General features: G+C 55.8%; 1 protein-coding gene and 1 long non-coding RNA gene across 3 annotated transcripts in view; one reads left to right on the forward strand and one right to left on the reverse strand.

Annotated features, from left to right (window-relative positions):
* The window catches only part of ACER1 (alkaline ceramidase 1), a 12,263-nt gene extending 4,265 nt beyond the window's left edge, over positions 1-7,998 (forward strand). Inside the window, exons 3-7 of one of the 2 annotated variants that reach the window (XM_008641001.2) lie at positions 4,129-4,243; positions 4,621-4,759; positions 5,770-5,907; positions 6,584-6,721; positions 7,384-7,997. In XM_008641001.2, the coding sequence (XP_008639223.1) occupies positions 4,129-4,243; positions 4,621-4,759; positions 5,770-5,907; positions 6,584-6,721; positions 7,384-7,552 (699 nt within the window). In that variant the 3' untranslated portion in view covers positions 7,553-7,997. Of the gene's footprint in view, positions 1-4,128; positions 4,244-4,620; positions 4,760-5,769; positions 5,908-6,583; positions 6,722-7,383 lie in introns of both variants that reach the window. The other variant, XM_017743885.1, reaches the window with a different exon arrangement.
* The window catches only part of LOC108449049, a 19,607-nt gene continuing 8,105 nt past the window's right edge, over positions 7-11,508 (reverse strand). Inside the window, exons 3-4 of the long non-coding RNA XR_001865150.1 lie at positions 10,881-10,969; positions 7-2,953 (exon numbers count right to left, since the gene is read on the reverse strand). This is a non-coding gene — a long non-coding RNA (uncharacterized LOC108449049). The remainder of the gene's footprint in view (positions 2,954-10,880; positions 10,970-11,508) is intronic.

Here is an 11,508-nt window from a genome sequence, read left to right on the forward strand (position 1 = left end):
GCAACCTCACCCTGCAGTGCAAGCTGCCTGCCTTGGGCTGGCAGGTGACCTCCTGTCCAGACAAGGGGTGGCAGAGGAGCAAACCCTCCTAAAACCTGCCCTTATCTGAGCTTCTGACAACAGCCCCGAGACTGCAGTGTGCTCAGGGCCAGACCTTGCCACCAAAAGTGGGCAGGAGCCTCACTGACATGGGCATCACCCCTTCCTCAGCCTGCACAGCCTGGCTGGCACTGCCTGGGTCCCATCCTCGGCTGGCACTGCCTGGCTCTCACCCCCTGCAGCAGAGCAGGGACCCCCCTTCCTGCTCTGGGATCTACCCCAGGATCAGGTTCTTTGTGATGTGCCCTAAAGGGGGGATTATAGAAATCTGACCAGGCTGAGATCTGTAGCTGTCCCTGCTGGCTGCATCCTGCAGATCCAGCTGGGGTTCAGGGCACTATCCCAGGTGTGAATTTAACAGCCTGCATCTTCTCCCCATTAATTTGTTCCCCATATTCAGATTGCTGCTTCTCTGCAGGAAGCTTTACGGGCCCGCCCTGAATTCATTATACCAATATTTACCTCAGTGTCAATTTTCCAGAGTTTTAGACTAGCTGGGAAGCTGGCCAGCTCCTTCCCAAGCCTCCTGGATCACTAAATCAGCAGGGTTTCCTCACAGAGCATCCTCCTCAATGTCTTCTCCCCAGCCCTGCCCAGGGCTGGAGCGGAGCAGCTGTGTGCCAGCAGAAGCAAATGTGCTGCTGGGGATTGCTCTGTGCCAGCCACACTCTCTCAGGCCTGCTTGGCTTGGATGCTTTTTATTAGAAATAAGCACCAGGGGTATGAGAAAAGAATGTAAACAGTACCTTTAAGTACCTAATAATACATGGTGGCTCATGGCTGGATGCAGTTCAGCAACAAAGCTCTATTTATAGTGACTCAGTGACCCAGAAATTTATTGTCTTCTGGCTGCTCGGGGGAGAGCAGAATTGTGCTCCAGGAGGGTCATCAGTCAGGGACTTGTCTTTCTACCCTCGTTTCTTTGCTGAAATGACTGATCCAGGGTGCTGGTAATGACACCCACACCTCAGCAGTGTCTCTGCAGCAGCTCTGACACTGCTGCACACCAGAGCTCCTGGATGCTTCAAGTGGTGAAACAAAGGGTGCAGATCCACCAGAGCAGGGCTCAGTGGCAGTGGCAGGGCTGTGTGGGGTGTCCTGGCCCTCTCACACTCTAACTAATCCCATGGCTCTCTTACCTGCCCAGAAGGCTGTGCTCAGGAGTCCAGCCCAGCACGCTGCAAACACTCCCCAAACTGCTGCTTCCTGCCCCAAAGCACTGGCACTGTGATGTCAGGACCTGCAGCCTTGTCCCCTGTAACACAGACCTGGCTTTAGGAACTTGCTGCACAGGTCTGGAGAGCCTCAGAGGTGTTCACTCTCTCTCTGGCCCTGTGGGCTCCTCTGTCAGCTAAAGCTCGTTCACTTTGAGTGAGAATGAACTCACTGCTGTGAGCCCTGCAGGAATCTCCTTCCACTGCAGAAAGTGCCTGGCTGGAGTGAGGAGCAGCCCAGGCCTCTGCTGCTGTGCTCAAAGCAGCATCTCCTGCCTCAATCCGTATCAGAGGCTGGTCTCACCTGTCACAGGTGAAGGTTCTGTCCCTCCGCCCCGGGCTGGAGTTGCACAAGTTGGGCTCTTCTGGGTGATCCTATCAGGATTAGAGCCGTGTTGCTGATCCCAGTCTCACTTCTCTCCTGGTAAAAGCAAATAGTTGGGCTCAGCTGAGGCACCTGGAGCAATAACTCACACTTGCTGAGGAGTGGGACAGGCTGGGAGCTCAGGCAGGGGGGTTCTCACACGTCCTGTCACACCTTGGCTCCATCACCACTCCCTTATCTCCCCGCCACCCCGGGCAGAGGGAGCTGCTGCCTCCTGGCCAGCGTGACCAGAGAGGCTTAAACAGAACCTCTGCTAGAGGGTCCCAGCCTGAGCAGAAACTCCAGAAAAACTGCTAATGGGTGTACTGGGAGCAAAACCCTCCTACCCACATCTGAGACGGAGCTTGCCACATCCTAGAGGGAAGACAGAAAGTCAGCGTTTACAAATCAGGGCTTGGAACCGACGAGTGATGAAAACCCCGTGTCCCCCACGGGGGTGGGAGCTGTCCCCTAAGCTCCCAGCTTGGCTGCTCTGCAAGGAATCCCTGTTATCTTCCTGACCCTGTTGGCACGGTTCCCCCGGCTATCCCTCCCCTCTGCTATCTGATCTTGCACATCTCGTCCTGAATTAATGAAGTGATAACGCAGCTATCATGTAATTAATGGCACTGTTGCAATGCCCGGTGCTCAGGGATCCGGAGCTCTCCCGCAGTTTCCTCACTGCCGTGCGTGCTGGCACTTGCACTCTCCTGCCTTTTCCCCAAGCGTTTTCCCTCTCCTTGCTATCCCTGCCTGCCTTCCAAAAGCCTCCTTAATCATTTCACGGGAAAAGAAATGTTTGAAGCGTAGTCGTCGCTTGAACACATGGTTTGATTTCTCGGTCGTTTCTGAACAATTTGACCTCGAGGGTGCAAGTGGGAGCAGCACTTCTCTTTCATGGCTGGAGTGGGAATAGGCCTGGATTTGGCTCTAAGCACCTATGGAAAACCGATCCATTCGGCCTGAGAACTGCTGCTAATGGGAGCATCAACTTGTCTCATGGAGGCCTTAGTGAAAATCAAGATGAATCTGCGGTGTTTAAGGGAATAGAGACCTCACATTAGGCGTGAATTGTGTTTCCCTCTGGAATACCAGAGGGTGTGTTCCAGAGAGATGACAACATCCCAGTGATTTGCAGCCCTGTTACCATAAACGGGGATCCCAGGGGACACCACAAGCCCAGCGCTGATTTTGCCGTTTACCTGGTGCTGCTGAGGGGGGGAGGCTCCAGCTGTGGATGCCAAATTCCAGGCGTGGGGTCTGGGTCAGCATCGAGCTGGGAGATGAAAGGAAAAGGATTGTGAGGCTGAGATAAAAGTCACCCTGGTGGTTTGCCAAATGGCACTCAGCAGATGGCTCCAGAGCCCCAAAGAGCTGTCTGGCAGGTAAATGCAGCACCACAATCCCAACCTTTCATAAGCAAGAACGATTTTCCCTGGGGAGGCCGCGTTCCCCGGTGATATCCCTTCCCTGAGCTTGCAAAGTCAGGTGAAAAAGGGAGGGTAAGAAGCCACAGAGGGCAATTAAATTAGCTCAGGTTTCCCTCCCCTGTGCTGCAGGGGGGAGGGGGCCTGGCCCAGCAGACAGGTCCAGGTTAGGGCACTCGCTGGTCCTCTCCAGCTCCCACATTTGGCCCATCAGCATCTCCTCTCCCTGAAGCACTGGCACCTTCAGCCAGTCCAGCAAGAGGTTGAGCCCCAGAGCCATCCCCTCCACCCCAGACAAATCCAAGTCCATCAGAGAAGGAATTTTGCAGCGTTGGAAACCAGAGCAGAATAATTCCTCTGTGTTCATTTGCCAGGTGTGTTCAGAGGAGGTTTATGACCTCATGTAATTACCAGTGTCCAGAACACCTCCCTTCCCCAGGCCAGGTGGCTTCACACCTGACATCACAGGATGTCACCTCGCTCCTGCCTGTTCCCACCTCCTGATGTCCTGCTGCTCTCCACCACACCCATTTCCAGTTCAGGATGTTTTGCTGACCATGCCTTGCTGTGCTGGCCGAGCTCCTCACACCCTTCCAAGCCCTCTCAGGGGAATCACTGCTGGCTGGAAGGGTCAGGAGCCATCCAGGCAGCTCCTGGAGGGTCTGGGTTGACAGGAGAGGGAGATGGCTGCAAACAGAGGAGTTGCTTGGAGGCACTGGGCAGCTGAAGATAAACCAGCATCACCCAAAAGGGACACAGCAGCTCAGCCTGGGCTTGCTGGCCCCAGAGCGAGAGCAGAGGTGTCTGCAGCCACTGCTGTCACAGCAAGAGCCTCCCTGCCAGCTCCAGCCTGGCTTCTGGAGAAACCCCTCTGCCCTCTCCCTGTGCCAGGAGCAACCCCTGCTTCCACACGAGGCTCTCCGCTGGCAATCAGGATCCTCACACACCGAGACAGTGAGGCACGAGGTGGGATGGAGCTTGCCCAGGACCGTGCAAGGAGCTGAGTGTGCCTCTTGTTTTCCAGATCAGCAATGTGAGCTTCTTCATCCTGTCTCCTGCGCTGCTGTACCTGAACCGGCAGTACTGCCAGAAGAGGGCCGTGCCCCTCTACTTCGTCTCGGGGCTGCTCCTCCTCGTAGGTGGGTGCCAGGGCTGTGGGAAGATCAGACAGGTTGCCAAAGTAACCCAACATGAGACCTTTGGAGGGTCTCAGTGGCCAAAGCACAGGGAAAACCTGTGGGTGGGCAACCAAGCAGTCAGGTCTGTTTGAAGCCTGCAGCCCATGGTTCATGCCAGCTGTGGATATGCAGCTTCCAGCCCTGTAAATCCCCACGGTGTGAGTGGACTGACTCAGTCTGGCCTCCTTGAACACCAAAATCCATGCCCTGCTCTTCAGGAATGGTGTATCTTCAGAAATGGCCCCCCAAGAACCTCCCAGGGCTTGTGGGAGGATGGAACTTTGCCATCTCAAGTTGGATGGAGCTTTGCCATCTCAAGGTGTCCTTGCTCCTTGCAGGTCTCTTCTCCATGTACTTCCACATGACCCTGAGCTACGTGGGACAGCTCTTGGATGAGCTCTCCATCCTCTGGACGCTGGCTGTGGCTTATTCCTTCTGGTACCCACAGTGTTACTTCCCCAAGTGCATCAAGACCAGGTATGAGCCAGAGGGACACAGTGCAGGCTCTGAGGGGAAGGATGGGTCACTGACACTGAGGTGTGTGAACCACTGATCCCCCGATTCCCCTGCACGGAGTCAGCTCTGAGGTCACTGAAGGGCTTTAGGACCAGGTCCTCCTTCTTTTGGTGCTGACAGAGGAAAAATCAAAACCCTCCTGTGCTGGGCTCCTCTCAGCTGGAGATGTTTGTGTTTGTGTCACTGCAGAGGAAGCTTTGCATGGAGAATTTCAAAATCAATTAGGAAATGAAATGTTCCTGAACATTACCATTCAATCACTCGTGCTGTCAATCTGTTCCAGCATCCTCTGCCATCCGCAGAGAGCTTTCCCTGAAAACTGAGGGGGTTTCTCATAGGACAAGCTGGTTACACCCCTCATTTCAAGGAGGGCTGGCTGGGCTGGAGGAGCTCAGCAGAAAGGATGGGGACACTGGGAGAGCATGGACCAGCAGAAATGGGAACCCAGCAGGGCTTTACTCAGAGGATGTCCCCTCCTGGCTGGAGCCAGCCGGGTTAGAAGCCTTGCAAAGACCTGCTCCAAATCTGCTCTTCCCATGCCGAACAGGAGGTCACCAGGAGTTCACCGTGGAGACGTGGCAGGGGGAGAGGGAAGGGTCTTGAGAAGGGATTTGCATGTGAAAGGCCCCTCTGAGCCCTATTGTTGCTCAGTGAGCCCAAATCCGTGTGTTTGCACAGTCCTGCCTGGCAGCCCTTGCCTGTGTAGAGCCTTTGCCTCAGCCCTGGCATCACCATGCAAGTGCAGGAGCCACCTTCTGGGCTGTGCTTCGGGTCTGTCACGGACCCACTGGGGGCTGCTGCCTCAGCCTTCCTGCCAGGACCCCATAGACACTGAGGTCAGCCTAGTGCAAACAGACAGGAGGTGCTGGAAAAGTTTTTCCCCTCTCAGGACAGGAGCAGGATCTTTCCCATCCTTACCCTCCCATCCTGTGAGCCCTGGGGGCACTGACACTCACCCCAATTCCCCTCAGGAGGCATTTCTTCTGGCTGACTGGTACCACCACCGTGATCAGCACCTTGATGTCGTTCGTCAAGCCGACCCTCAATGCCTACGCGCTCAACTGCATCGCCTTCCACCTGCTCTACCTGACCTGGCGGGAGCTCAAGAAGTAAGGAGGGGGCTCAGGGGTTACCTGCAGGTCCAGCTGTGCTCCTGTTGGGCAGTGACTCTGTCCACAACAGTGAATTGAGCCTGAGTCTTCAGCAGCCACGTGTACTGGGGAGGGACCAGGCAGAGGCCCAGGCAGGACTGTGGGCAGTGGGGTACAAGAAGGGCACCTGGCCCAGGTGGCCGTGCAGAGTGGGGACAATCCATGGGACCATGGTGGAGGCATCATCCCTGGAAGTTTCCAAAAAGCCTGTGGATGTGGCACTTGAGGACAGGGCTTAGTGCTGAACATGGTGATGGTGCTGGGTTAACAGTTGGATGTGACGATCTTAAAGGTCTCTTCCAACCTTTACAGTTCTACGATTCCATAATTCTCCCCCTCAGCTGCCATCTCTGCAGCTCCTTCCCCTTTGTGGGGCATTTGGGAACTAGTGTGGGGCTGGGAGAACCCACCAGGATCTGGAGACAAAGACAAGAGTGCCCTGGCATTTCCCAGCATCATCCTCACACCCAGAGCCGCACTTGCCCTGTTCCTGTGGAATTCTGAAGAATCCTCTCCCAAAGAAACTTGCTGGGGTTTGCGCTGCTGCATGTGCAGGCAGGAACCAGCCCTCTTTAAAACTCCCTTTCCTTCCAACACGATTACTCTGCTCCTTGTCCCTCGCTGTGTCTTCCAGGTGCAATGACAAGCGGGTTCACCGGATGGCCGCGGTCATGGTGATGTGGTGGGCACTGGCCATCACCAGCTGGATCAGTGACCGGTGGCTCTGCTGGCTCTGGCAGGCCATCAACTTCCCCTACTTCCACAGCTTCTGGTAAGGGCTCCAGGAACCCCAGCCCAAACATTTCCAGGGCTGAAATGTCCGGGGCAGAGGAACAGCAGCTGAGATGAGACACTCAGCTGCATTATTTCCCCACCCTCTGCCCCTTTCCTGTCACTATTGGTGCTGCTCCTCGCTCAGCCCAAGGATTCAGCCCTAACCACTGTTTCATGTCCCTCTCCTCCTCCACACCAGCCAAGCACTGTTTTGCAAGGGAAATTGTTCCAGGAGTCCCCCCAGGTGGGCAGCTGGGTCTCAAAGGGCCGTGGCTGCTCCCAGGGCGCTGTGTGAAGTGCAATGTCCTTGGGGATATTTTAACAGCCAAACTGAAAAGCAGGGCTTTGTTTGGGCCTGTCCAAGTGCTGCACACTCAGATCCATCCTCAAAAAGCACTGGGATGGCTGGGACAGACAACTCAGCCAGGAAACAGGGAATGGTTGGAGTGAGTCCCCTGTGTCACCTCAGCCCCTCTGCACCAGGAATTGTCCCCAGCCCAGCTCACGGAGCTCTGCCTGGATTTCCCTGTAGGCACAAACCCTGCAGGACCCATGCTCCCTGCAGCCCTCATGGGACCTTTGGAGGCTGCAGCCTCAGGGTGACCATGGCAGCAGGCAAAGCTCCCCCTGTCCAACACAGCTTCTTGGTTTCCTTGGCAGGCACGTGCTGATAGCCATGTCCCTGCTGTACTGCTGCCCACTGGTCATCTACTTCAACGTCAGCTACGAGATGCCCTCGTTCAAGCCGAAGCTGGAATACTGGCCCAGCGACTCGTGGCCTGTCGTGGTGCCCTACGTCACCCTGGAGGAGCCCCACAAGCAGTGCTAGAGCTGGGTGCCCTCAGGCCTCCCTGGGGCGCGGGGTGTGTGATGCTCACACAGGGAATATCTCGGCTGCGTTCCTGTTCTTCGGGCAGGGGCAGCATGGTAGCGGAGGGGGCAGGGAGCAGCTGAGGCCTCGTGATGCTGGGCATGAAGCAGAGTGAGAGCCCACAGGTGCCTTGGAAGGCTCTGCCCAGACTGGTGTTCAAGGAGCTGGAGATTTTCCTCCAGCAGATCCCCACGAGGAGGGGAGGGACACGGTGCTGCTTCTGTGTCCTCTGTGTTAGTCAAGCACCAGCACCCCTTGCTGACAAGGGCACAGAGGAGAACACTGAAGCCAAACTGGTGACAGCTGGGTTTGTTGGGGCTGCTCTAATTATTATTATTAACTCTATTTATTGATATATGTGGTCTTGCTCAGGAGAGCTGTGCATTAAAGCTGTGGACACTGACTTATACTGAAGCTTTTTTTTCCTCTGACTGCACCACATCCTCTTATCTGCTAGTCACTCCCACAGACAGGGCGGCCAAAGCTCTCTGACTTAGGGAGAGCTGTTTATAAAGAGAAATCCTGGGTGACAGCCCAAAAGAGGCTCTGCTAGCCCAGGGCCAGGGGTGCTCTGCCCCACGATCTTCCCCGTCCTCAACCCCCAGTGACCCTTGTTCCTCCCCGGCTCTGACAGTCTCCAAAGGCCACAAAGGTAACTTGGAGACTCCTCTGCTTTCTGGAAGGGCTGTCTGGGGGCAAGATGAGGTAAGGAGCCAGGATGGTCAAAGCTGGCTGAAGGAGGGGATTGTCCTGCTCTGCTCTGCACTGGGGCAGCCTCACCTCCAGTGCTGGGAGCACTCTGGGCACCATAAGATCAGAAGGGTCCAAAGCTGTTGGAGAGTGTCCAAAGGAGGGACACGGAGCTGGGGAAGGGTCTGAGGAGCGGCTGAGGGCACTTGGCTCGTTCAGCTGCAGCAGAGGAGACTGAGGGGAGGCTCCTGGGGGCTGCAGCTCCTCCCGAGGGGAGGCGGAGGGGCAGGGGCTGAGCTCTGCTCTGGGACAGGGACAGGAGCCCAGGGAACGGCTGGAGCTGGGTCAGGGCTGGGCATGGAGCTCAGGGAAAGGTTCTTCCCCCCGAGGCTGCTGGGCACTGCCCAGGCTCCCCAGGGAATGGGCCCGGCCCCGAGGCTGCCAGAGCTGCAGGAGCGTTTGGACAGCGCTCTCAGGGATGCCCAGGCTGGGCTTGTTGGGGTGTCTGTGCAGGGCCAGGGGCTGCACTGATGATCCCTGAGGGTCCCTTCCAGCTCAGGATATTCTGGGATTCTAGGATTCTGTGACATTAAATAGAAATGCTGTTACCTTTGCAGGAGCCTCAGAAAAAGAAACTGCTGTGCTTTCCAGGCTGTCTCCACAATTGCTCTCACAGCTATGGGACACTCTCCTGTTCCCTAAACCTTGCTGCTCACTGTGACAAGATGAGCCTTTTGGTGGGTCTGAGTCCTGGCCCAGCCCGCAGGGACTGTCTGTGGGGAGCACCAAGTCTGGCAGGGTGGCTGAGGTTGGCTCCCTGCAACGCAGCCACACCAGAGTAATGTCACTCCAGGGACCACTTTTGGGCCCCTGCGAGCAAAGCAAAAGCAGGAGCACTCAGGGGTTTGTCTCTGAGGAGAAGGTGATGGGCAGTGCTTTCTCCCACGGCCGCGGCTGCCTCGTCGCTCCCTCTTGCAATGGTCCCCGGGGCCACTAGATGGCAAATTTGGCTCATGAACCCCGAGCAATATTTCATCCTGGGAGAGGGATGCCTTGCCAAGGACTGGACTCCCAGGCCTGGTCCCTCCGTCCTCTCCATCCCCCAGCACCGGGCTCAGACACCTCTCCTGCAGCACGGCCACCCATGAGACAGCTGCACAAGGTGCAGGGCGCTGGGAACTCGCATCTCCAGCCTGTGCATGCCCCTGTCTGCCCGTGCTGGTGCCCACCTCGTCTCTCTGCCTCTTTGTCTCCCCTTCGTGCCCCCACTCCCACCTCTCCCCTCATCACCCCGTCTCCCTTTCGCTGACCCTCCCTGTCGCTCTTCCCCCTCCTCACCCTTTCCCCGGCCCATCACATTCTTCCTCAGCCTATTAATAACTTCTGGGCAATTGCACCGCGTGCAAAAAAACGCCCCCCTCCCCCCCGGGCGGCCCCCGCCGAGATGGACAGGCGCCAGCAGCCCCGCGGGCCGGAGATGCTGAGAGCGGCCGAGGGGATGAAGGGCCGGGCCGTGGGCGAGCGGGGCTAATTGGCCACCTCCGGCCACCGAGCCCCGGTGGGATGCTCGGCCCAGCGGCCAAATCCCCCCGTGCAGTATGGAAATAAGGGAGGTGTCCCCGGCGCTGCTGCCTGGAGAACAATGTTGCTGCAGTTGAGTGACTGTAACAGGCCCCGATGACAGCCGGGGCCGCGTTAAAAATGCCTATTCAAGCAGATCAAGACATTGAGAGGCCTCGTGGGGATCTGAAACCCTCGGGGATTTCTGGATGAGGCCAGAAGCTGAATCCCCAGCCCTGGGAACCTGGGGGAAAAAAAAAAAAAGAAAGAGAGAGAGAGAGAAGAAAAGAAACCCACAAAGCAGCTTTAAAAGGGCGGCAGCGCCCGAGGCAGGGCCTCCTGCTCCAAGCTGCAGCCTGAGAAAGCAAAGCAGCCCTGAAACCAGCGTGTGACGGTGGTCTGGAAATCCCCAGGGCTGCACAGGGTTATCTGAGGCTGGGTCTGCACCTCCAAAAGGTCCCCGAGCTGCTGGGGATGCTCTGTCCTTCCTGCCGGGGAGCCACGGCTGCAGTTTGTGGGGCAGAGCTGAGAAATACCACTAAAAACTGCCAGGGGTCCTGCAAGGATGGCCAGAACAGGGAATGGGGGAGTCCTCAGAGGGTGAGAGGCAGCAGTGGCCCCTTCTCGACACCCTGGGGAGTTGTGAGGGTTCCCTGTGCCCCGGGACCCGCGGCCGTGTGGGTGTGACGGGTGTGACACCAGCTCAGCACTGGAAAACAAGGCAGGGCAGGAGGGCCTGCAAACCCCGGTGCTCAGGGGGCTGGGCTGGACTGGCCAGAAAGAAACCTCTCCTTATTTTTGCCACATCGTTCCCCTGCTTTGGTTCTCCATGTGGCTGCATAAACCACAAAAAAGAGAAGCAAGAGGAGGAGAGGGAATGAGGAAGAGGATGAAGGCTGCTCCTGTCAGCTGATGCCAGATTAAAGAGGTTGGGAAACAACAGCATCAGTTGAGTCTATTTGGTGCAATTGCAACACAAATGAAAGAAAAACCTTGATAAGGCACCAGTCCTGCAGCATCGGGGATTAACATTTACCTGTTCTGCTGCACCAGTTGCCTCCCGCTGTTTCAGATTCCCAGGATTTGGCTCGCAGACTGGAAACTTTTCAAGGCAGAGTGATTTATCTGTAAAAGATACTGCACATTCATGGACCTGCATAAATAATGCAAAAGTAATTAATAATAACTCGGTCCCTGCTCTTAGCAATGCCAGGAAAAGAAATTGCTTCACCAGAGTGTCACTTATGCCTTTTGGAAAAGATCTTTATTTGTTAAGTGTCTCAGAGAGAAAGGACGGGGTAGTTTTGAAACAGGGAATGTTTCAAAGTCCTGGGATTTTGGTGACAGCCTGGCAATCTTCAGGACTGATTTAAGAAGCCTTCTGCTGGAGTCATGTGAAACCAACATTGATTCAGCTTTGATTTTATGTTTAGTTTTAATCTCCTGTGTCTGCAGTCAAAAGTTTGAAACCATGAACACAAAGGGCTGAGAAACCCAGGAAGGAAAGAGAGAAGCTCCAAGAATTATTCCTTTTAAAAGTCTTGTCCTTTCAACTCTGAGTGTAACTTTTGAGGTTTGACACAGGATTTCCAACTCTGAATCCAGCAATCCTGTCCCAGCCATTTCAGAACTGCTAGGAAAGATATTCCTTTATTTTCCTGCCC

Source organism: Corvus brachyrhynchos, unplaced genomic scaffold, assembly GCF_000691975.1.
Source record: "Corvus brachyrhynchos isolate BGI_N302 unplaced genomic scaffold, ASM69197v1 scaffold219, whole genome shotgun sequence".
Lineage (NCBI taxonomy): Eukaryota > Metazoa > Chordata > Aves > Passeriformes > Corvidae > Corvus > Corvus brachyrhynchos.